This window comes from Semicossyphus pulcher, unplaced genomic scaffold, assembly GCF_022749685.1.
Source record: "Semicossyphus pulcher isolate SPU_LCO1_2020_fin unplaced genomic scaffold, fSemPul1.0.p SCAF_1, whole genome shotgun sequence".
NCBI classification, from domain to species: domain Eukaryota; kingdom Metazoa; phylum Chordata; class Actinopteri; order Labriformes; family Labridae; genus Semicossyphus; species Semicossyphus pulcher.
Window position 1 is genome coordinate 18,788,750 of NW_027211603.1, and position 25,124 is coordinate 18,813,873.

Below are 25,124 nucleotides of genomic sequence, written 5' to 3' on the forward strand. Positions count from 1 at the left end.
AGCTGATAGGACAGGTTGGAAAACATTTCTCATGTAGAAAGAGGATATTTAAAATGTGATAGAAAGTAAAAGGTGAGAAAACTTTCAGGTGATATATGATGTTTCTTACTTTGACTGGAGTTGAGGATGAGGTGTGAGGATGGTGCTCAGCTGGTACTCTCCGTTTTTTCATCCTTTTCTTTGTCTGTGGCTCCGTTAGTTTCCTCTGTAGACGCCTCCTTGGTGGAAGCGGCTGTCTTCGGCCTCTCCTCTGGCTTCTCAGAGGGGTCCACCACTATTCCGCCCCGGCTCGTGTTGCAACCCATGATTTGGAAAAGTGTAGGGCCCTACAGTGTGCTCTTCAGCTGATGGGAGTCCAGAGGTGTATAAAGTGTTTAAACACTGGTCATAACCTTAAAACCTGCATACATGTTGTGGACTCCGGTGCCTTTGTTCCCCATGGCAACCTAAAGGCTTCCTGTTGAGTTCAGACACCTGACTGTGCGCGGTTTTATTTTACACCCTTTGTCTGTGGGCTGTTATTACCTCCTAAGCAACACTGGTGGAGTATTAACCTGTAGCGTGCCAAAACATGGTTACAGATAAACACAGCGGGGGATCATGTGTCAATCACAGGGCAGCCATGGTCACACAGTTGAGGACATTTTATTTAGAGTTTCTGCTTTCTTTCAGTCACAGGGATTTATTCATTTGATTCAGGACCTGGCAGCTCAAGTCAGAGCAGATTCTTATTGACAGGTCTAGTGGCTCTTACAATGAAGTAAAGAGAAACACGAACTGTTGTTAGTTTGACTTAAAACCAAATATATTTAATCACAAAAAAAGTCTGTTATATAAATTATGTTGGTGAGTCCATCGCTGTTTCGCTACTACATTAGCGAAGAGACCAGACTAAGCGTCTAGCCCCTCTACAATTTAGACTAATATCTATTTGACCCGATTCAGGTCAGGCCAATCACAATCCATTTTCTAATTTGGGGCAGGTTTGAAAACCAAGATGGCTCCCACTGATGTGAAACATCAAGTCAACCTGGACAGTAGGTCATGTTACCTACAAAGGATGAGTGTGTGCACTAAATCATGTTCTACCAAAATGCCTGTTCACTGCATAGGAACATTTACACAGCCCAGCATCCTACTGCGACGTCAAACGTCTTGTTGCCCTGATTTGTTGTAGCGTCCAGAGACATTTTGGTTTGCACCCACTGATAATACTGCTTGGAAATAAATAATTAACTAAAAGGTACATACAAATAAGTCTCGGGAAGGTGGGCTATGACTATAGAGGGCAGCACCCCTAAAAGAGAGCACAGCAGAGCACTATCATAAACACTACAGCGGGACACGGTGTCAAAACAATGCATGTTTATTGTTAGATTTTCTTTGGCAGCAATGGTTTATAAAAAACAATTCACACATTTTTTAAGACATTTTACTCAGATTTGAATAAAAACTTTTCGTAAATACATACTAACAAGAAACAAGAGACCAGAAAAAAGCCCCGAATGCAAACCATGTCATTGAGAATACACACGCATTTCAGCAAGTTGAAGTCTGGATCATGATTGGTTTTTTAAACCGTTATTCTATTCAATTTTTAGAAACTTTGTCTCTTCAGTAGATGAATGTGAAAACAACCTTCTGTCATACATGTTCGTGCACAGTGAAGGTTAATCTTCCTAATTGAAAAGGACATTCCTGAGTTGAGATGACTTTTATGAACATCCACAGCCATGATTTAAGGGTCGCAATCAGTAAAGCCTGGGGATACATCTTTAATCAAACTGATTTAATCAGTTTCTTATATAAGCCGAACAGCAGCTTTGTAGTTTGTCTTTAAAAATAATAAAACATTTTTAAAGAGATGTTTTTGGAGAGAATGGGAAATGTCACGCGGCAAAGGCCTGAGGGTGGGAGTGGAACCTGGGGACGCCGCATCGAGGACTAAAGTCTCTGCACAAGGCCGGCTGATTTAACCTTGACTTCTGGCCCTCTCTGCCTGCTATTGGTTTGGTTGACTTCCTGGTTCAGGAGCAAACGGGCAGAGTTGGGAAGGACATCAGGAAACTACTGGGACCTGAGTTAATTGGTCCTCAGCTTATTTAAATAGCTTCCACTCTAACCTCTTTCTCTCCTCTCTTCCTCCCAGGCCTCCGCCAGCTGGTTTGGTTGTTTCTGAGTCGTGTTTGCAACACTACACGCTAACGTACAAAACGTGACAAAATGTATTCAGAAAAACGTGATTACAGTATAAAAACAGGGAAAAAAGAATAAAAATAGCTTTAAAGTGGCTTTCACTGAACATCTTACAAAATAATCCTTCATTAATCATAATCTAATCTGTCTATCGTTCAATACATTCATCAGTCGCCTCTGCAAAGCTGATGGACCGTCCAAACGAGGCCTTCTCGCAGGAGGACCATCTTCTCCCTCTTCCTCCTCCTCTCTATCCATTGGTAGGGCGACATGGGATCGCCTGTTCCTCGGGGTCCTGCCCGAGACCATGTTATTGATCTCACGCAGACGCTGTGGAAACATCATGATGAAATAAATAATCTAGCTTTTTAACATGTAAATATAATATATTGAATCTATGATGTACACAAATTAAATAACCACATGTCAAGGTGAAAATCACTTAAAAGGTTGAAACATTTTATCCACAGACCTCAGAGTCGTCTGAGTTAAAGCGGTAGGAGAGTCCGGGTGTTTGTTGGGGAGGGGTTCCTGTGTTGTGAGTTGAAATGGAGATGCGGTTGGACAGCTGGTATCTACGAGTAGATGGTGTGTACCGCCTGGGTGCAGGAGACACAGGAGTGTTGACCTACACAGGAGTGACACAAAAAACCATCTTAAGAGATATTGTATATTACTTTTTTTTGTGACCTCAGCTCTTCAGTTTGTCCAAAACAGCAAAATTTACACTTAAAAGGGTTCACTTACTCCAGCAGGTGCTGCAAACTTCATGGCAAAATCCTTCATCTTTGTCCAGTAAACTTTGTTGTAAAAGTTCTTCAGAGTTCCCCTCTCCTCCTGACAACGTGCTGGATAATGTGCTGATGGTGTGTCAGGGGTCAGGAAACAGGAACTGGGGACATCTTTACCTGTAGTCAACAAGGGAATACATTATCGCTTGTTATTATGAAATTACAGACTATTGTCTCCTCTGACATTATTGAGAAATTCTCTAACATGATGCTGGTGATGCTCTTATGTTGGCGAGTCCATCTCTAGACGTACATAATGTTTTTACGTCATTGAAGTGGCTATTTGTGCTTTATAGTGCCCTCATATGGAGTCGTGTATACCCTGTTTACGAGAGAAGAACTTACAGGTGGACTCATAAGTACAATAAGTCAATTCAATTATCTGATCAGTAAAAGTTGCAAGTGGTAATGTTTGTTTAGCTTTAAGCACCGGTTTATCTAACCATTTCCTCTTATTTCTGCAGCTGTGGAATAGGAAATGTTTCATTTGGACTAACAGGATGATTCTTGTCACTTCAACAGGAATTAATGGCCGATCTTATTAGATTTAAATTACTTTAGTAGCTTTGCACAAAATAATTTGTAAAAAAATCTAGTCTTGTTTGCCAGTGACTACGAGGCCAAACATACAGGCACTTATTTATGTATATGGAAAAATGTTAATTAATTAATTCGTATATTGTATATTGAGATGTATTTGTCAATCTGTGTAAATCAATTGTATTACACTATAATGCACCATAATGTCCTGTATCAACCTGAACCTTATCAAGGGTTTCTTACTGTTGTTTCCAGTGAGAGAATTTTCTTTGGTTTTTCCAGAAATCAGCACATTTTGGCAGACCTGAGAACAGAAAACGTCTGCTTTTACTGAACTGTTGAACTAAAAGAGCTTTTTACAAAACATGATGGCAGGAGTATTAAAAAAAAAAGCAAAACACTTACACTTTTGCAGGCAAATGGCAGAGACTGGTAGCGCTCCATTATTTGATTGAAGGTTATGTCCCCATTCTGTAATATCAGTACAAATTCCATCACTAAATAAATGATGTATTTTAATGGTTAGCAAAGTTTTTAATGTTTAATTACTTTAATTAGCAAGTCTTTGGTCGCAGATAGTGGATTTGAAATAGTGAATATTTGTCTTTACATTAATACCAATTCAATAAATGATCATTAGCAGCGTTGAGACTTCTCTCACATATATTTTAGCCCACCTTGGCAGTGATGTAGATGCCACACATGAGCAGCTGGTCCAGATGTCTGTCCACCATGAGGTCAGTGAAGTGGACCAAAGAGTGCTCAAAAACGGTCCAGATCTTCAACCGCAGCTCATCAGAAATGTCTAGTTTAGAACACAGCTCCCTCAGACGCTCGCTCGTCAACATGTAAACCTTAGACAAAGAGGAAACAACACAGAAAACATCAAAGGACAATCCATGAATTAGATGACAAAGTAAAAAGCTGGAAAGTCATTGCAGCCAGGAATTGTTGAATTATTCTGTATAAACAGATATCTATAGATAAATCCAAAATCAATTTATCTGGCTTCTGTTTGTAGGCCAGTTGTAGTCCAAGAAGAATAATCATTTTGAGCTGGCATTGGTTGTTTTAGGAAACAAAGTTCTTGTGTTCTCAACTCTAACTCCATTCTTACATTTTAAGGTGCTAGTCAGACTGCAAACAATGACCAGCAACTTGGTACTGGCTGTCCACTGCCTGGATATCTTTTGGGTAGACCTGAAGCCCCGAAATACCGACCATAGCCCCCAGAAGGTAATTCTACTTCAGATAATAGTTCATAGGTTCAGAGATTGGCTTTTTGTCAACAATATGCATTGCAATTGTATTCGCTGGCATGCCTTTTGTTCTGTCTATGCTAGCATGCATAGTAGCCAATTACAGGAAGTGAAACGCTGCTGCATGTGCTTTGACATAAATACCAAGGTATATACAGAAGATAAAGCTGATGAAAGACGGTCTTGATTGGCCATTTGGTCAGCTTATCAGAGCACACAATACGATTTGAACTGCATCATTTTGCGTCATCTGAAAGTATCAAAGAGCCCCTGCTTGCACATTCAAAAATACAATGATCTGACTTTTTTCTCTTGATAGATACGTTAAAAGGTACTGTTATCCGGAGCCACAGGACAGAATATAATTTTATATAGGAGTCTGTTATGAGGTGGTAGATTAACTGACCTTGCGTGTAAACAGAGTGAGGGAGTTGCTTCTTTGAGGCTGGTTTTCAGCTGATGTGGAAGGCTGTTCGACAGGGTTGGCAGACACTGGCAAAAACAGAACTGCCCCGTCAATACAGACACTTAAAAATTAGGTGTCAAATTGAGCAATGTATTGATACAATTACAATAATGAAATCAGAAAGAAACTGTAATCCACTGCATCATTACCTCCTGGAAGGCTTCCCTCAAGTTGGGTTGTACTTGGGTCTTCAAGCTTCTGAGGAGGCATCACCTGAATGTGACACAAAGCCTTTATTAAAGCTGCACATATGCTTTGAATGCTTTGATAACAATCCACAGTAGAAAGAAAAGTTCAAATTACATATTGAGGATTCATCACCAGCACCATTTGGTGTTGATATTTATGTGTTTCTGTGTGATTTATTGGCAACCTGTTGGCAGGTCGGCAGAGAACCACCAATGGCTCGGAGTATCTCCCACAGTGGCGAGTCGCTAGTCCAGGCCAAGCTCTCCAGAACTTTCTTCTCCAGTTGGGCAAGATGTGTGGTGACAGAAAGAGGCAGGCGATCCTCAGCCCGCAGCACCAGCTCAATCACCTGTCACACCAAAAGAAAACAACATGGATGAAGGAGGTGTCCTCAAAGGTTAGGGGTGGCAGCCATGTTGCCCTTAGGTTTAAGTATAAATCAAAAGTTCTGCGTGTAAAAAACAGTTTACTTGTGTACACTAAAGACTATATTAGCATTTATTTTGGCTTATGAAAACTATGCTGAATATTAGCAAAGTCCTGGCCTATAACCTGGACATTTATTGCAAACATATATTGAACAAGCTTGGAGACAAACATTTCCAAAGTGGTACGGTGCGAGTTTGAGGATCTGAAGGAGCAGAGGGAAGTCATATGGCAGATTGTTTGAAGATGTGGTGATCTCCAGACAGCAGACCACCAGACTGTTATGGCAATGTTCATTGTTCAACTGGCTCTGCAACAAACAAGGCACATTAAAAATGTATGTTAAACTTATTGATTTATATAAGGCTACAGAAATGACATTAACATGAAGTTTAAGATGTTCTGTATCACTCTGTCACTGCTCATACTGTGCTCCTAATTTGCAGTAAAGGTTTTTTCAGACAGCAATTCCATCTGTAGCCACAGGAGGGCAGTAGACTCACTGAGATGTCACTGGTGCCCAGCCTTTCACGCTCATGTATGGCGAGCTTCTCCAAGAGCCTGTAAAACAACTTCCCCGCTTGATAGCAGCATCGATCTGCCAACTCTGTGAACAATATCACACAGATTATATACAACATCAACAACAGGGGCTGTGTTCCAGGTAGCTGTTAAAAAAACAGCCCACTTATCCTGTCGGTATTTAAAATACTGTAGGTATTGATAAAAGATGTGTTGTACTGATGGATCCAGTAAATATTGAAAATGTGTTCTTGGTTTCTAATGATCATAGTCATAAAATTCTGGGGTATAAATCTGAGAACAGCAGAATCATCCTTCCCGTCCCATTGATTAAAGATCATTGAATATGTTAGCATACCGTTGGTCCCCTCATTTCCTGCATGGCTTCTGTGGTGTTGCAGAAACATGTTCAGCATGCCACTGAGTCTGGACCTTATTGCCTCAGTCGGATCTCTGGAGCAGGACCTGATTATGAGGAATCATAAAAGTTGTTATAGTAGCTCCGTAGTTTAATGAGTGCTTTTACTGATACACTACATGTAAAATGCACTGGCAGCCTTTGTTATATTTAATGTAAGTATCATGTAAGTAACATGCATGGTGCATGTATAGTGTTGTGGTTAATTGTAACTACGAGTAACAGTAGCTTTGTAAACGTGCTGTGTTCTAACATACAGATAATGGTGTTTTCTGAGATCCCATACAAACAAAAAGGCCACTGCATGAGGAATTCCAACTGCAGTACTTTAGTGCTAACCTGAATATAGCAGTCAGGCGATCACTGGGGCCAAACTCAGGGTTGATATCAGGCTCGTTTGCCATGGTGACCTGCACAGACACACACACAGATCAGGAATGTTCACCTTAACAAGGAAAGCAACCTCAGAAATAACGAACGTACAACCCCTTTGCCAAAATTTCAACATAATGATGCAGATTTTTAAGAAGTAAAACTGAATCTTTGTCAGGTCCGTCCTCAAGAGAAGAAAGCTTTTATAATGCTTATTTGTTGAATGGAGGTCGACTGAACGGCTTTCGTGACACAGCGTCAAGGGAATTCATCTCAAGTAAAATTTTAGATCTAGAACAGATTGTTAGCTGTTAGCATGCAGGTGTCTGTTTATAGAGATTAATAAGAAGCTAAAACCGTCGTCAGATGACGCTGATGGGAGTCGGGATGTCATTACGGTGGGTTACGTTCCGCCTGCTTTTACTCTCCTCACAGACTGTTTTTTCTGCATACGGCGCAGCCTGTTGATATGTGATTGATTACTCTGACTACAAGCGTAGTACAAACAGAACACTTGCCTTCCCCGAAATCCACGTCCCTGCCTACAGATTCTACATTTCTATGTTGAATCTGTAAATAGAGATTAAGGAAAAGCTACAGACCCAATCCTTTCATGAACACCTCTGCACTTAATGATATTGATGCTATTGATGATGATGATATTGAGGATGTCGTTGATGTCGATTAGGATATTCATGATGATGATGACGACTATATTGACCTTGTTGATGTTGTTGATGTTGTTCATGATGATTAACAAACCCCTCCCCCCCCAAAAAACGCCTATTAACTCTCAGATGTACGTCGCTTCGTCTGCTTAATGATATTGTAAGATTGTGTCTGTGGTGTTTTTCATTAGTTACTGAGGGAACTAGAGGAAATAGTTTAGCCTTAAAAGGAAATGCAAAAAATAAAAATAAAAAGTAGCGTCAACTGTCTCATTTAACTGTCAGCAAGAAAGCAGATGATGGTATGTCGAGCTGTTCAACAAAGCCTGGAGTTTGGGTAAAATATAGTAAAACACAGTTTTGAAAGTGTAAGATTTGGTGGCACTGCATCATCTTCAGCACCACTTTTCAACCTGAAACATGATTGTTCTCCTTTGTAGGTCTTTATGTAGTTTTACTTTGAAAGCCTTCTCCTGAATGGAGACCCTGTTACTCCAATCCTTCCCACATGCTTTAGATGCGTGGGTATGTCCTCCCTGATTCAGACAGACCTCTGTAGTGATGTGTGTGTGTGGGCGTGTTTGTACATCACAGTAAAAGGTCAAGTTCGCACAGAATGTTGGCTACTGTAAGATGTTTTACATTAAAAGGGCTCCTCGTGTGCCAGGGTGTAACCTAAAATCCACATGTTGCGTTTGTTTGTAAATGTCTAAGTGGGTGACAATTTAAGGAGGGTTTCTTGTGTTTAGATTAAGCATCTTTTAATCAAATGACTGTCGAAGCAGATTGTAAATAACAGATCCATCTTCACCAAATTATTACCTATTTGTAACAGATTAAGCATCTTTCACTTACACTGTGTTTCTGTATTAGATGTTTCCAGTTTAACTTTTTCACGTCACTCTTGTGGCTAAAGTTTTGTGCCCTTGATTGTGACATGATGACACTTTCCCCACCATTGTGATTGTGTAAAAATACATTGTTCTGTGCATTACATCTGAAATGTTTAATTCCTTTCGGTCTATGCAGCAGCATTTAGTTGTTACTCATACAGAGGTGGACGAGTGTCACAGACTTTGGAAAAACTCTGACATCCGTCCAATGCACGTTTTACACGCAGTAAAAGATTTACACTAAGCACAAAAACAACAATAATATGGACTTTAAACCTGTTAGCTCAAAGGGGAAACTACGGTCACTATCATCATTCTGTCTCTTTATTGTAATAACTTTCTATATAACATAACACATTTAATATATTTTTCCTGGAAGCTCAGCAATAAACCAGAAATCAAATGACACTGTTAGTAACTTGATATGTAGAAAATGTGGGTTACACCCATATCCGGGAGACGAGCCTGCGCACTACTCCTTTCTTTAACTTTCAGTCACGTGTTAGGAACATAGAAACACTCAAGTTAATAATTTACTAACGATGTCCATCATGGTCAATACAACATAATCGTCAAGTGGAATTTTCGTAAAATATGTTTCATTGTTTACTTTAGAGGGTCAATCTACATACGGCATCGTCCAGGTGGATGATGAGTGTTACATTCCGCGAAACAGTCGGCTGACTTTTGGCGCGAAATTTTCTTGTCAGCCACGTCAGCATGTGTAACGCTGGAGATCGAGTGCAAGAAAAAACAGGTTCTAAGTCACTTACCAGTGTTGCTCGGTGCTTTTGGTGAGTTCAAGAGCCAGATAAGGATCCTCTTTATGTCCGGCTGACAACAGAGAAGAGGTGCTGCATCTTTCAGTGCTGTCAACCTACTGATTAGCAGGGTTCTCCGTAGCCAACATACCCTGACGTGTGGTTCGTGTGGTTGCTATGGTTGCTTCTCAAGTCTCTTAAATTGCATCCATGCTTCCTTCACTTGCGTCGTTCACTTGCGTCTTAGTCCCTCCCACCAGAGATGCATGGAGAGACGCGAGGAAACCAAGAGAGGAGAGAGGAAACGAGGGAATGTTTTTTAAGAGACATGAGACGTCCTTTCCGATGAAGCGTCACGTGCTGCGACGTCCGTTTGTGATGATCGCGTCAGCTGATCACCGCTTGCAGCTGTCAGTCGGCTTTAACAGCTGTTTGTGTCTGCACACATGTGCTCTGTATTAATTCTAATAAAACACACAGTAACAGTGCTTTCTCTCTGTAACCTGTTACCTGCACATGAAGAACAGGCTGCAGTCTGTGTTCCTGCTGCAGAGCCAGATGGACATTTCTTACCAGCACTATGCCTTTATATTATTTGTTCATTATTTACATTTTCGATCACTGATCATCTGATCTGAATTAATGATTTAATAAGCCCAAATACTGTCTGTTCATGAACTATGAAAATGATTTATTAGGCTCAAAGTTTCAGGATAAATAGAAATCACGTCAAGCTGATCAAACCCGACCTCATTGATGATCACTCTCACACGTAAAAAGTGTTACCTGCTGACAGAGAGACTTTCCTGCTCCCTCTGAATTCATTCATTCATCCGTAATAAAAGTTAGCAGGGAAATAACTGATAATGACGAGAGGTTTTTTGATTACATTTAATAGAAATTAATCTGTTTTTGCCACTTTAGATTTTTAGACAACTTATTTTTACTCAGATGTTGACTCAGAAAACAAATCAACAGTGATGTTGTGAAGTTTCACATGAGTCCGATCTGCTGCAGCGTCCAATCACTAACTGATATCTGATAAGGGGGCGTGTCGGCCAGTAAAAGACTTCGATGGAGGCTGCTCTCGTGTATCCTCGCTTATCGCTCCTCGGAACTCCCTCCTCTCTCCTCTCTCCTCTCTCCTCCGAGCAGCGATAAGAGCTTTGAGCATGCTTCTTATTATAGATCCATGGCTTTGAGACGGTCCTCAATATGGCGGCTCCGGAACTACTTCCGGTTCGGGCGAGGATCGAGGAGCTATCAAATAAGAGACTTGGGAAGCAGCCTATGATAGAAACTGTGAAGGAAGTGACTTACAAAGGTCAATGGGCGCCATCAAGAGGTGGAATATTGAAATACCTCAAAAGAATTTCTTTAATAAGAGTCCTCTTACGTCAACCAAGTAGGCTTCTTTGTATTTGTAAATGCATTTTAACATTTAGACATCTTTAAAAACAAACAAACAAAAACAAACCTTAATGCAGTAGGCTACTTGGGGCATGTACTAAATTACAATAGCTATAGTTTGCACTGAGGAACCATAAAGTACTCCTCCTTTGCTACTTGGACTCTGAATATTGTTATTATACCAGTTTTTTATACAACACTTTAATATAAAAAGGAACAATTTCAACCAAGAAGTTGGAAAGTTTTCTTCAGTAATGCCAGATTGATAAGCAAATTGCAGTGCAACATTTAGAAAGTGCCGAGAAGTAAGGAGGAAGAGCACCAAAACGTTTCTGATATAGAATGTCCTGAATGAGGCCCCCCAGACAAAGCAACAGGCAAAGGCACACTCAAATGATAGTCAGAAGAATATGTTTAATAAAAATAATTAAACCTCAATTTCCTCTATAGAACTTCATAGAAAGTAATCCAATAAATTACAAATGACTTTTAAGACGAGTTGTCCTGCACTACATAAAGAATTATTTTGACTACACAGACCACATCTTGCAAATATTACAACTGTCCAATAAAAAAAAAAAAACAAGACAAAAACTGACCAGGGTGACATTTAGGATATTATCAAGCTTGAAACAAAAATACAAAACCAATGATGCTAGTTTTGTCATCTCAGTGATTACATGTATGAACTGAAAGAAAACCTCCCTGTACAGCAGTAGTGTGTTTTGTCGTTCCTCTTGCATATTGGTCATCGTTTACTTTTGTCTGATTCAACACTGCCTCTCCAGCACTCGCAGTGTTTTGAGAGTCATTGTACAGTACAACATATGAAAAAAACATAAGAAAAAGGAAAGCAAAATTAAAGCAAAAAGTCCAACTTTTTTGTCTACCACCTTTTCCATTTGTGTCCTATAGAGGTTTAGCACTGTCATCAAACCATCAACACATCGCTGTGGTGCAACAAAAAATAGCAAAAGTCCTCAGATCAACAACAGCAGAAGTAGCAATGGCTGGGTGTTTGCATAAGGGCACTACTAGTTTAAAGAGAGCAGAGGTGCAGATATACAAAATGACAGTGGCATGTTTAAGTTCATTGCTCAGACATAGAAAAATACTGTACTGTTAGTAATAATATCAAAAAATGCAATTGCATTGCAAGCAAAACCCATGACAAGGTCTATATATAACAACAGGCATACAAGAAAACTGCTTAAAGCAACATTAGAGATCAGACGTGTCTTCGGCCGCTCCAGAACGGTGCTACAGCAGGACTTAAGAACTAAACTGAGATAAGTCAGTAGGGTTTTCCAACACTGAAAGGGCCCTGTGAGTCGAAACAGAAACCTGACCTCTGAAATTATATTGAAAGGTGTATCTAACAGTCCACTGTGTAACAGCAGTCCTAGAGCAAGCACTGTTGTGCTAGAGAAGGTTACAAAAAGGTACTTCGGCTTGAGTGTGTGTGTATCCTGGTTACAGCTGAACATCGACATGAGCAGAGATGATGAACAAAACGCACAAGCATGGACGCTGTTAGTTTGTCAGGCGGAAGTTGAACGACAGAGCGAGGTACAGGATAAGGGCACTTCTACACCTAGCTGAAGCTCCATTCATTAGCATAACACAGTTGAGCACTAAGTGAAACACACACGACAAGCTGCAACTGCTATTATTTAGCCTTTCCTGACGTTAGCCCGTCTGGCACTGTGTAAAATTTAACACTCAATGACAATCACTAAGATCTTAGGCAAGATTTGAACTATTTGTGCTTGTGCCATGTACAGTAAGACTTGGTTGACAGGCAGTCATGCAACACAGAATCCAAAGGGAGATGGACTGTCATTTCCTCCGTAATTCTAATGAATGTGTTCAACGTTTAAAACATTGGTGATTGTTTTTCTATAAGCTTTCAAGGCCCCTCCATTAGAGACAACATTCAGACTGAACTTATGGAAGCAGTAGATACCAGGTGAGAGGAGCAGTCCAGCCACGAGAAGTCAACACAGTGGAAGCTCTTAGTAAAAGAAAAAAAAGAAAGAAAAGAGGACTCTAACACACAAATTCTAGCAGAGACATTATGTACATGGACAGCAAAAGACACACCCATGCGTAAGTCTGCACAGTGAAGCCAATCAGTTTAGCACAGTTGAGGTAAGATGCAGTCAAATACGGCGGGGCTGTAATAATAATATCCATGTCATGGAGAATCCTGAATTCTTCCTCCACACAGAGACCACTAAGCTCTGTCAGGACCTCAATAGGTCAAAGGGCAGTTTTTGGCACACAGTAAAAGGTTGTTTTCTGTCCCCACAGCTCGAGTAGTTTATTTAAATCAACAGATGTGCAAGTGAACGGCGTAAGCCTACTGTGAGTAGCTAAAGTGCGCCTCGGACATGTGACATGTTCTTAAGGTGATGGTGAAAATGAGGAGTTTCTAAAATGAGAACTCTTTGTGGAAAATGAAACCTCTGAAAAATAAATCACAGCAGAGAATTTTTGATCCATTTTGAAGGATTCAAGCGTATACAGTTTGACTGAAAAGAGTAATACTTGTCGAGATCTCCCTCAAATTAAAGCAATGTTAAAGTGAGAGCTCCATGTGATTTTGTTTCCATAAAAGGACACGAACAAATGCAGAAATTAATCCTTCAACAGGATATGAAAGTAGGTGAGGTTGCGCGAGTTGTGCACTGGGGTGGAACATGGCAGACAGAGAATCTACAGCTTCAGTGACATTCATTAGCTGCCCAAGTTATTGCTGACATATCCAATGTATGATCTGCAAAGCATAAGTGTCAACATACCTGTAAAAGTACTTACTATTTACAAGAGAAACCAAAGTGTTTGTCAAGTCTCATTCTCCCAACCCCCAACAATCAAAATATATTAATAGTACAGCTCAACGAGCGTGTTGATGTAGTTTCACTTTTTTAATAAAATTAAATCCTGACATAATTACAATAATGCCTTTTTTTGTTGCAATTGTACATAACTGTGTGGTACAAGTTCACAGAGTTCAGAAATCTACTAAAGTCTGACATGCAAAATGTCTCAAAACAAGACTGTACCATGTGAACAAGAACTGAAATCTCATTTCAGTGTCTTTTAAGTCAGTTGTTCCTGTTTTTTTCATGTTTTTGTAGTCTTTATTACACAACATTTTAGTTAGTTCTTGTATTTACATGTAAAGAAATCGCAACATAAGTGCTGAAAAATCCATATATATGTGAATATATGTATACATTTCTAGGCAATACATAAATAAATCTATTATTATATATTCATAGGATCAGTCCTCATCACTGGAGTCTGAATCGTCTGATGAGGAAGAAGAGCTACCAGACTCTGATGAAGATGACTCGGCTTTCCCCGAACCTTCAGGACCACTGTTCTCTTTTTGTTCCGCTGACTCCTCTTCTTCGTCTTCGTCCAAAGCCTCTTCTAACTCCTCTTCATCCTCCTCTCCGTCCTTGTCTGCCGCTGGCAGCTCGGTCTTCTGTGGCAACGACTGGGAGGCTGCGGGCTGAGGAGGAAGAGGAGCAGGAGGAAGGGTGGGGTCACTGTCTGAGCTCTGCGGCTGTGTGGCAGACACAGGGAGGTTAAGGCCTGGAGTGAGAAGCATCCCTGGGTAGAGCATACTGGAGAGTAACAAGGGGTTAAGAGACAGTGGGTGACTGGAGGCTGCAGAGGCAGCTGAAGCACTTTGTGGTGCGGTGGCAGAGGAAGAGGAGCTGGAAGTGGAGGAAGGAGTCGTGTTCAAGCCCTCTGTCCTTTCTCCTTTGGTGTCTGAGGTGTGAGAGTGGGCTTTAGAGGCTGACAGCTCTCCTGTAACACCGCTGATGGTTCCCTTTGTCTTCTCTTCAGAGCTTCCTGTGCCCTCCTGAGCTGGCTTCCCAAGCAAGCTGCTCATGCCAAGGATGTTTGGGATTCCAGCCATACCAGACAGCATCATGGGAAACATGGCAGCCAGGTTACTCGCAGCCAGGTTGCTGGCATCGGACGGCAGCCCCATTAGGCCTGCGGTGAGTTGCAGGGACTGTAAGCTCTGGAGGTTTTGCTGGAAGGCCTGCAGGCTGGTCAGGTCCATTCCAGAGAGGAGGCCGTTGGCCAGCAGGGGGTTAAGACCCAGGGCCGAGACTGCTGGGTTTGGTGCTGCTGCTGCCGCGGCGGCGGCTGCCGCTGCTGCCTTGGCCAGTGGATTTTTAGGTCGGCGTCCACGTCGGCTCACCTCCTCAGGAACGATGGGTCCTGTTAGGATCCTGTCAAACATGCTCTCTGGGAGGTAACCCTGGAGAAAATGTGGGTGATATAAGCAGGGTCAGCAGTGTTTCGCAGCATCACTAAAGATGCATAAAAAAAAAAGCATAAGGGCTAATTAGGTCCACCTTGTCAAAACTAATGCAGTCTCATACAACAGCCCCTGTACCAAATCCTACATTCACAAAGGTTATAATCATTATTTGTTGGAACTGTTAGTCTACCCTCAAATATAAAAAAGAGCTGGAAAATATTCTACACACTATAAAACAATAGAATAACAAAGAACTGCCTCCAACATGACCGTACAGTTGAATCAACAGCTCCATGAAAGAACTGTAGCAGTTTTATGACATTGTATTAGATTTAGTTAAGTGAATCTAATGAATTGACAGCTGACTGTCGATCGCCTCGATCATAATGGCCCTTCTTTGCATGGTGGCTGTGCTACTTCTTGACTCACCGACTGTTTGACAACATCAGCCCATTCAGGTGGGACTCCGTACTCGGGGTTCTCCTGAAGGAAGCGGCACAGATCCTTCAGAGGAGGAGCAAAGGCTCCACCGACCTACAGAACACATCATAGACAACATGAACTAAAGTGCCAGATGCATGCATGGTTATTAACAGGGCGACATCCCAGTTTTAAGCTATTCTAAGTGTTTTGAAGACACTCTCAAACAAACCTTGCGTGCATTCCTCCTGTTGATGATCTGCACCCTTTCTTCTCCCGTCAGGCTATTCACATCTATCTTGTTGGGGTTCCTGCAGCGGTGCCTTTTCTGCTTGGGTCGACCGTCCTGGAAGTGGAACTGCATTTGCATCTTATTTACCCCCTGGACAGGATATGGTCGCATTTATTAGGTGTGTTTTGTACCTGCAGGAAACATCTGCACACAAATCTATCTCTCTAAACGAAGATGAAATGAGAAAAAAAAGGACTCACAGGGATGAAGGCTCCTGTGTCTGCCACAAAGCCAGGGTGCTCTTTTAGCCACATATCTAGATCTTTCCTCCTCGGTGCGTCTTCCCCAGCCAGCCGGGTGCCATCTTTGAGGTTAATGACAGGGACTCTGCTGTCTGTATCTGCAGGGGCCTGAACGGCGCTCTGGCTGAAGCCCGGCACGGGGGCCACTGCAATGCCCACCTGGCCAATACCCCCCCACCCTGGAGGCACCTGGAGATACATGGCCACAAAAGAGTGTTCCAGTTATTCTGTTATTAGGATACAGCTCATCATATCTAGCACACACAGGCAAACAAAAACCTGTATATTGAGCTGCTTACCTGATCATGCACAGCAGGGACTCTACTCCTGTTCATGAAGAGCAGGTCCATCCCCTCCACATTCTTCCTCCTTCCCCTTCGCCTCTTTACCACGGGCTGGCCTTCTAGTGCTCCGTTCAGCCTCATCTGACCAGTAAGATCTTGAGGCGCTGCAGGAGAACCAGCCTGTTAGCTGTGCAACAACCTTTACAACTTTGACTCATCATTCCACTTAAAATGAGTCAGAGATCAGGAACTTTTATTAGGTTAAGTTTCAGACTTGTATTAGTTGTTTGAACTTTTGCCACCAGTTTTTTAATGTAAAGTTCAAATGATGTATTTCATAATTAAAACACATTTTCTGTTCAATAAATATCTGAAGAAAATACATAAGATTACGAGTAGTCACCAAAAGTAGACTTTGCTGCCATCTAGTGGAGATCAACCAAAACAGGATGGATCTCTACTCATTCAGTATTCAGAGGTATCTTTAGGTATTTTCTACGCTGTTAATAATACTCACCAGTCTGGAAGCTGCACTGAGGCTTGGTGATGTCGGCCAGGCCCGTGTCCGAGGCGCTCTGCAGCTCATGAAGCCGGGCCAGGTACTGCTGCTGGGCCTGGGGACCCTCCTCCGAGTCCAGGGGCCTCTTCAGAGGTAGACCTTGTTTCTGGAAGGTCAGCTTGAGACCTCCCTCCTGCTACAAAGAGAAAAACAAAGGTGTTGAACAAGTGGAAGGAGACAAAACAGTCAGGGAGGAAACACATAGACAAGGAGAGACTTTTGCTATTTAGTTTCCTCCTCAGACTTCTTACATGAGGGAGCTTTACCTGCCTGTTAATCTACACAGAGATCTAAGAATCATACTGTGAATTTGTCTTGTGTTATTTTTCATATTGCTAATGCTATATCCTGGAAATTATAGTAATGAAATTAATGTCATAAAGTCTCATTTGTAATCATTTCTTACACTGATGTGAGAACATTTAATTAGGCCTTTCTTGTTAGTAGTATTGGGACACATGGACACAGGAGTGGGAAGTGGCTAGCAGGGCGGTGGGTAAAGGCTAATCACTGTTTGGACTGAACTGGGAAGCCATGCCAAAGAGATAGCGGCTGTCAGCGTTTAAGATTTTAAAGGTAACAAGCAGCAGGTGGTATGATTTTGGAAAAGATCCTCATCAAGAAGCAACACAAAAGCAAAGAAATAAATGAAAGCAAACCTGAAGCCCGACGAGTTAATGGCCACATGCCTCGAAGCACACTAGAGAACACCCACAGCCGAGGTCTCCATTTCAATCAGATTATAACCACAACCCCTTCAGTATAGAGAGGCTTCAAACTGAACTCATTATGTTCTCATGACTGAGTGATTTGTGCTCATGTAATCACAGCCTCAGAGCCCAATTCAAATTGAGTGTGTGGGAAAAGAGAGGAAGCCTGTTATTAAATTAATCTCTCCTCCTGCCAGGCAGTCAAAGCCACTAATCATACCCGAAGGAAAGGAGGAAGAAAACCAGAGAAACATGCTGAACACGGCAGCTAACACCAGTCATGGCAGCAGAAGTGGAAGGGTCCTACGATTAGGGCGAAGCGGAGGGAGGAGGAGGACGGAAATAAGGGAGAAATCAACATACATCGTTCAGTTTTACTGAGAACTCCTTGTTTTCTGCAACATGCTTGGTCACCTTTGACCCCTGTGGTGAGGCAGAGGGGTCCTCGCACAGGCTGTTGGCGTTGTCCAGCAGCTTGGTGGTGTAGAAGGAGGCCACCGCGCCTCCGGGCTCGTAGACCCGCCGTGTTCCTGGCCACTTGCCCTTTAGCACTGCTTGGCAGATGCTGTCCAGGCGGTTGATGATCACACGATCCTGAATAAACAACAGCAGACTATCAGCACGCTCAAACTCTTTGATGTCCTTTCTGTTCAATGATTAAATTAATACCCTTTCTCTAAAATTAAACGATCAAATATTCTCTCTATTTAAATACCTTCAGGGCCAGTGCTGTTGACCAGAGTATACTGAGTTCACCTGCTGTGTAAGCCATGCAGGTATTGTTATATGTAATTATTAACAGTGACTGGATCGCACACATGTACAGTAGTTCACCTTTGGCCAGTATGATGCAGCGAGCATGTACCCTCCTCCCTGGAAGGGGTGTGAGGAGTTGTTGATGCCGTTTTCTGCCACATGGGTGTCTTGTGTTTCATCCTGTGTAGTGCTCAGAGACGCCACACTGTCCTCATCGAAGCCTTTAACACTTGCTACTGCAGGCACTGACAAAGTGACAGGACAGAGAGACAGACATTAGAAACAGTGTGCACACTTATTGGATAAGGTGTTATGGAATTATTTAAGTAAAGTTTTAAGTATTCCGATAGTAAACTGAATTTAAACAGTATATCTGGTTAATATTTCTGTACTCTAAACTAAATATTACATATAACAGTTCTTTGAATTCTCAGATGTACTCACCTTTCTTCTTCCCGTTCTCTCCCTCACTGTCACTATCGTCAGAAGAAGATGAAGAGGACGATGATGATGACGAGGAGCCAGAGGAACAAGACGAAGACGAGGAGGAGGAGCTGGACCCGGAATGTGACGAAGAAGAAGACGAGGAGGATGAAGAGGAAGAGGAGCGCGACGAAGAGCTGGAGGAGGAGCCATCCGAGTCGGACTCTGAGCCTCGCCTGGCCTCCCGGCGGCTTCTCTTGCTGGCCTTCTTGGGTTTCCTCTCAGAGGAGTTGGGGGTGAGAGGTTTTGTTCGTGCCGCCACCATCTTCTTTTCACTGTCCTTCGCCTCGGTAACAGGCTTCTCCTCTAGACCTGTGGGAGTAGCCGGTGCTCGGGGAGGACTCCAACTCTCCCCTGGCTTCTCCCTGCCCTCCTCTCCTTCTGAGGCTGGTTCCACTTTGGGCACGACTCCCCCAGGCTCTGAGTCCCTCTGGGCGGGTGGAGGCAGTGGAGAGCCTGTCACCACTGAGCTGGTGGTCTGGCACTGAGGGGGTAGAAGCGGGGTGGGTGTGCGTGTTTGCTGCTGTGTAGCTTTTGTTTGGCTGTAGTTGCGTTGGGCAGCCATAAAGCTGAGCTCGGGGTCTCGCAGAATGTGGTAATCTGTGCGGCTGACGCCATGCTTGGCAGCACCGACTAGCAGGTCACGGTCATGAGTACCGGCTTCCCACCACACGGGTAAGTCAGAGCTCATCTGGCACAGTGGCAGGCGCTCATAGAGTAATGAATGGCGGAGGACTTGCTCCCTCACCTGGCGGAGCAGCTCTACCCTGTACAGGGTACGAGACGCTCGTTCCTCTGTGATGGGCTGGATGGTCAGAGACGGGTCCACCGCAGAGTCTGGAACAAAGACGGAGAAGCAGGTGGAAGAGAAAGTGAGTGAGAGTAAACACAGGCTTCTCTGCATGTACAACCCAAAGACCTGTCTGTGCCTGGAGTTTAAACATCACACTGTGTGTCTTTCAATGAATGATTAACCTTAGCAACCCCTCTACCTCAGTACTGTCGAGCCAACGTTTTTACTAAGGTACTTCCAACTGCTCTCCATTTTCAGCCAGCAATGACATGCTCCACTAAGCGTCCAGGCCTGACAATTGTGTGTGTGTGAGTGTGTGTGTGTGTGTGTGTGTGTGTGTCAGAATAAGCTGGTAGACTTCTTACCTCCTTCTTTGGGTGGCAGGCGACACACCCTTCGGCACATGGCGGTAAAAGCACACAGGTATTTCTGCAGGCTCTCGTCAGTCTTCTTGTGCAGCCGAGCCATCGCCCTGAACTTGGTCCAGTCGAACCGACCAAGATTGGGGTCAAAAACAACACCAAAGGTGGAGACCACTCGGTAGAAGTCGGCCTCTTCCCGCCTGGTCCATCTAAGGAAAGGAAAAAAATTGTCATCTTTGTCTACATTTTTATACACAAAGATCTTCTTTCTCAAGGTCCGTTATATTTATATGTTCTGACCTTTGTTGGCGTTCAATCTTGGCCGCCATCTTGGGGTTCAGGGTGTCATTGAGAGTTGGGGGCAGGGGGCAGAGTGGAGCGGACAGTATCATGGTCGGCTGAGTCTGAGACTGAGTCTGGTGGATGTGGAGGATCTGCCGACTCTTTGTGAAGCGCTGCGAGGCTGTGATCAGACGCCTCAGTCTGGCTGTCAGCACAGACGATGAGGGCCAGTAGACAGTAGACCCCCCTGGCACTGGAACTGCATCTGGATTAAAGTATTATACAGTATAAAGAACATTCAATTCCAATAACCAGAGAGCTGTTTTTTCTATTTTTTGTTTGGATAAAAAAGACAAATGCACATGTTTCTTAAAATGTCATGACTTAAGACTCACAACTTTTCAGACTTGCCTGTGGGAAGCCTGTGTTTAGAATAATCATGGTAACCGACCGTGGATTTAAAGCATCTAATACTCACCTCCAGCATTGTCAGTGACAACCAAGTCTCCAGGTGAAGAGGCGTCATCCTGCATGAGAAGAAAGGATATTTATGGCAGGATAAAAACATACTTTAACCACTTTAAAAAGTTACCAGACTATGATTATAACTTTGGTTCATTAGGTCATACCTCCATATCGTCCTTTATCAAGGCCGGAGCAGGCTTGTACTCTGGATCATCCACATCCCTACACACACACACACACACACACACACACACACACACATAAAGTCTGTGCCATTTCTCATAGTTGACAATTTAGCTGACACAGTTTCAAAAGTTTATAATGTTGAACAAAACACAATAAAACAAAGTCCCCACAGTGTTTCAAAGACTCAGCACTAGTATGATATACCCACCCATCCATGAAATCATTGCCTCTCTGTTCGGCAGCGATGGCCTTCTCATCCGGTCGTCCCACGCGCTCTATGAAGCACAGGGTCGGGTCTGCACGAATAGTGTTGTACTTCTCATAACCTACGAGCACACAGGAGGATAAGCAAACACCAGAGTTAGCTAAGGATTGTGCATGGAAACTCTTAGATAGGGACAAGGTAATATACACAAGCTGTATGATTTCCCACAATCACCTGCTATCATTGAAAAACTGGCCAAGACAAATACTTGGACTGTCACATAGCGTGTTTTAATGTTTCATGTTTTAGGGAAGAACAGCAAAGACGACTTCAATTTTCTCTTTTGAATTACCTCATGAAATAAACCAAGTCACAGAATGAGCTGACGTTTCCTACCATGCTTAAAGACACCCAGCAACAGACACTTGTCAGAGATGGCATCCCACCACAAGGCTGGCAGCTCCGAATGGTCGGGATCTGGCACCCAGATCTTTATCTCACTGAATAGGAGGAGGAGGGGGAAGAGCGTTAGACGGATATCATTGTGGGAATCATCTTTATTTACTGATATCTGACACTAACAGGGAACCGGTTGTCAACACAGTTCCTCTGTTGTAAAAAGCATGAAAAGCAATGAGGTAATCAATGAATATAAACTGTGGCAAGGCGCCCTTGGTCTGAGGACTGAGAGCTCGACAGAGTTTTATTCCTTATTTAAGATACAGAAGTACAGAACAGCTTATTGATAAAACTGCATACTATATCATCGTTCTAACAGAGGCCTCCTTGTCTTTAACTGCTTTAATTCTCGGCCTCATTTTGCTGGTAATTCTTAGAAAAACCCAACAATATTATATATGTCAAACAATAAAAGCCTTCCTTCATTTTCAATAGTGATTTCCTTGTAAACGGTGGTTTTGATTACCCTTTTGAACAGCACCGTCTGGTAGAAAACGTTAAAAAACGACCCATCTTTCACCAGCAGGTGGAGCTCTACAACCGTCTTGTTCATTCAGCTGATCAGTTGGTTCTTCCTTCAACAGGTTGATACCAGATGCTAATTACTGAACTCGCCACTCAAGCGCCAAAATGAGGCCGTTATTTCAGCTGGATATGGATACTCTGCTCTTTCAATTAGACAATTGAAGTGTTTCCTTAAAGGTGCTCAATCCATCTGACCTTATTTGAATGGATAAAATAGGTATTACATTGTGGGACATGTATTAAAATGCTGAATAATGTTTTTCTGTTTGAAGCATCTAAAGCAGTCGAAAAACTCTCGAAATGACACAGTATAGGACAGGAAGTTGTTGTAGAGTCTGAGTAGGTGGAAGTTGAGCTCACCTGGCGTCCGCGCCGTCCAGCACATTCTGGGCCTGGCTTCCTATCACCTCTTGTTTCAGGTAGTAGAGCATTCTGACCCTGAGCAGCACCCTGCGCAGAGAAAACCCACTGGTCACAACAAAGCCCTGACCACGCACAAACGCTGAGCGAGCAGTACCAACACACACACAAACCTCAGCTGCAACCTGTTGGGACACAATGCAAATGAGAGAAATGTGTCAGCTGTGATCCTAAAATTGAACTGTGTAGGCCTCGTCCTGTCATTTCACTGCCATACGATCCAGCGACAGCATACACTCTGATGAATTGATGTATAATGTGCGAGCCTGTCATCTGGGATGTGCGCTTTTGCCTATGAATCATAAACAGGCCTTCCAAAGAGCTCACCAAGCCAGATCAATTAATGTGAATTATGGTTTGACTGAAGTCTACATTACTGTATAGACCTCACAGGGTGCCATGAGCAGTTCTACAGCTCGGCTCCGAGGACTGAATGAACAGTCAACAGTCTCTCTCCAGTCGTCATGTGGTCGTGCTCTGGCAGTAGATGAAGGCTGGGAAGCCGAGGCTGACAAGGTAGAGAGAGGCTGACTCACAGGGGAGACATTAGCTCTGTGATGCATGATCACACATCACAGCCAGCAGGCTTTGAGCGAAGACACAGTCAAGTGGTGGGAAATGTGTTTGCGCTGGTGTGCCAGGCTGTAACGTCTGGTATGCCTTGAGATTTTGCGTTTTTGTCTGAACACAAAATCATTATTAAATTTCGTCGTGTAATGTCTGCTGTTGGAAAAATTGGGCACGGAGGTTTTAAGGATTTCTGGCATGAGAGCAAAATTCTCCGAGGAGGATTTGAGTAGCTGTGTAGTTATTAGCAATTGTTCATCGCAGTATGGTGTCATCTCAGAGGATACAGTTTACTGCTGAGACGTTGTCAAATGATCAGAGACATTTCTGAATGAAGCACCCTAAAACCCGCCGAGTAAAGCGACTGTTTTAAGATCAAATTAGATGAGAATCCTTATTGAGCACAATCAAACTTGTTGATAACTTGTTGCTTGTCTTTAGATAAACCACAACACTCTACTTTGTATTTGCAGCCACTTCATTATTCATTTATCACTTAATGTGGACCTGTGGTCTCTTCTCCAGCCAAGGCTTCTTTTAAGAGCTGCCCCTCTTTAAGCACTGAAAGAAGTGTGGACTGCTACTCTAAAAAAATACTTGATCATACCAGGCATTCCTTCTCTTTCACGCTGTAATTCAGCTGAATATTGTTAAAAATGAGCCCAAAATCCTTCCCCGATTCACTGACAGGAAAAACTCCAGGGCTCTCATGTCTGCCTGTCTGTTTGTCTGTCTGTCAGAGTGATGGATGTCTGTGGTGACCGGTCTGGACTTGTGGCTCTGGTAAATCAAAGTCTTGAACTTCCTCCCTCCTCCACCCTCCCTCCTCCATCCTCCTGTGTGACTTGACCCGCCCAGGAGCAGCTGCTGCTTCCTCTGCCTGTCAGCGCAGCCCTTCATCGCTCTCCTTCCAGGCCTTTGTTAGTCAGTGTGTGTGCATGTTGCGTGTGTGCGTGCGATGTGGTTCACTCAGAGGGCTGCAGCGGATCTCAGCACAGTCATACGCTGTCTTTCCCAGCAAATAAGCCAAGTATGCATGACATGAGTGGCATGCAAAGATCCTTTCACAGAAAACAATCTATTAAAATCCAGCGTGACTGAGTCATTGCTGAAATTCTGATTCAGAAAAACAGCATAAACTTGTTCAGTGCTCTCTCAAAGCTGCCAAAGCAGATCTAGTAACCACAGTTTCACTTATTCTCTACAGTCTGCAGTTAAGGATAGTACAGACGATAAACTGCTGGAGGTACAACCTGTTGGTCTTTTAATCTTTTGGAAACTGAACAAAAGATGTTCCTTTATTTGCCACGTTTGTGCCAAAGCTCTGTCCCAACTTGACAACCCTGTTAAGGACTGCAAAGTTGGTGAACACCACCTCCCCAACCCCCCCCCCATAACCCCACCAGTCACATTCCATGTCCACGGACTGAAAACGCAGAAGTCAGCAAACCCTGCTGGCTGTGTGTCCCTGTTTGCCCGGCGTGTCACATATCAGACAATCCCTGGATTCAGCACAACTGGACCAGGAAACAATGGAGAACTTTCTATGGAAGCTGCAGCGCTCTGCGTCCTAGCCCAATGAACACAAGCCCCCCCCCCCCCCCCCCCCCCTTCTAACCAGCAGCAGCCATCTATTTGGCTTTATATCTCAGCGGCCCGAGTTTTGATAGCAGCCATCTTTTTCCTTCTGTCTGTAAATAAGAGAGATCTATGACGGCCATTAGCTGGGCTGAAGTCTCATTAACAATCATATCAGTCAGCTGGTCTCAAAGTGATGCGCGTCCGTTAATGAATCAGTGTGCTGTCGGCTCCAATAGATGTTTTAGTGCCTCCTAATTACTGTGGCTTGGAGGTGCCATAGTTAGAATTTCAGCCACGTGCAAATTGTATTTTCATTTTTCACTTAGGCTTC

General features: G+C 43.1%; 2 protein-coding genes across 4 annotated transcripts in view; both read right to left on the bottom strand.

Annotated features, from left to right (window-relative positions):
- Nucleotides 1-1,391: 1,391 nt before the first annotated feature.
- Nucleotides 1,392-9,823, bottom strand: LOC138591017 (retinoblastoma-like protein 2). Its single transcript, XM_069661503.1, has 14 exons — nt 9,514-9,823; nt 7,147-7,217; nt 6,748-6,854; nt 6,371-6,474; nt 6,040-6,177; nt 5,626-5,790; nt 5,402-5,465; nt 5,193-5,278; nt 4,205-4,381; nt 3,933-3,998; nt 3,771-3,831; nt 2,944-3,104; nt 2,669-2,824; nt 1,392-2,526 (listed from the first exon to the last, which is right to left on the bottom strand). Exons 2-14 carry the CDS (start codon nt 7,209-7,211, stop codon nt 2,329-2,331), a joined length of 1,548 nt encoding a protein of 515 aa, XP_069517604.1. The 5' UTR covers nt 7,212-7,217; nt 9,514-9,823; the 3' UTR covers nt 1,392-2,328.
- Nucleotides 9,824-11,305: 1,482 nt separating this feature from the next.
- Nucleotides 11,306-25,124, bottom strand: part of chd9 (chromodomain helicase DNA binding protein 9) — a 60,926-nt gene continuing 47,107 nt past the window's right edge. For 2 of the 3 annotated variants that reach the window (XM_069661272.1, XM_069661279.1), the window contains exons 23-38: nt 22,586-22,675; nt 21,638-21,741; nt 21,245-21,362; nt 21,015-21,072; nt 20,864-20,912; nt 20,404-20,650; nt 20,107-20,312; nt 18,910-19,785; nt 18,544-18,710; nt 18,073-18,303; nt 16,958-17,135; nt 16,456-16,604; nt 16,115-16,345; nt 15,855-16,004; nt 15,632-15,736; nt 11,306-15,199 (exon numbers count right to left, since the gene is read on the bottom strand). In XM_069661272.1, the coding sequence (XP_069517373.1) occupies nt 14,201-15,199; nt 15,632-15,736; nt 15,855-16,004; nt 16,115-16,345; nt 16,456-16,604; nt 16,958-17,135; nt 18,073-18,303; nt 18,544-18,710; nt 18,910-19,785; nt 20,107-20,312; nt 20,404-20,650; nt 20,864-20,912; nt 21,015-21,072; nt 21,245-21,362; nt 21,638-21,741; nt 22,586-22,675 (3,958 nt within the window). In that variant the 3' untranslated portion in view covers nt 11,306-14,200. The remainder of the gene's footprint in view (nt 15,200-15,631; nt 15,737-15,854; nt 16,005-16,114; nt 16,346-16,455; nt 16,605-16,957; nt 17,136-18,072; nt 18,304-18,543; nt 18,711-18,909; nt 19,786-20,106; nt 20,313-20,403; nt 20,651-20,863; nt 20,913-21,014; nt 21,073-21,244; nt 21,363-21,637; nt 21,742-22,585; nt 22,676-25,124) is intronic. The other variant, XM_069661287.1, reaches the window with a different exon arrangement.

Excerpts from the sequence above, each read along its gene's own strand:
- LOC138591017 (XM_069661503.1), bottom strand. The coding sequence starts at position 7,211 with ATGGCAAACGAGCCTGATATCAACCCTGAGTTTGGCCCCAGTGATCGC. Across the intron at positions 3,832-3,932 it reads TGCCATTTGCCTGCAAAAGT|GTCTGCCAAAATGTGCTGAT; the intron begins GTAAGTGTTTTG and ends TTCTGTTCTCAG. Across the intron at positions 2,527-2,668 it reads TTAACTCAGACGACTCTGAG|CGTCTGCGTGAGATCAATAA; the intron begins GTCTGTGGATAA and ends ATGTTTCCACAG.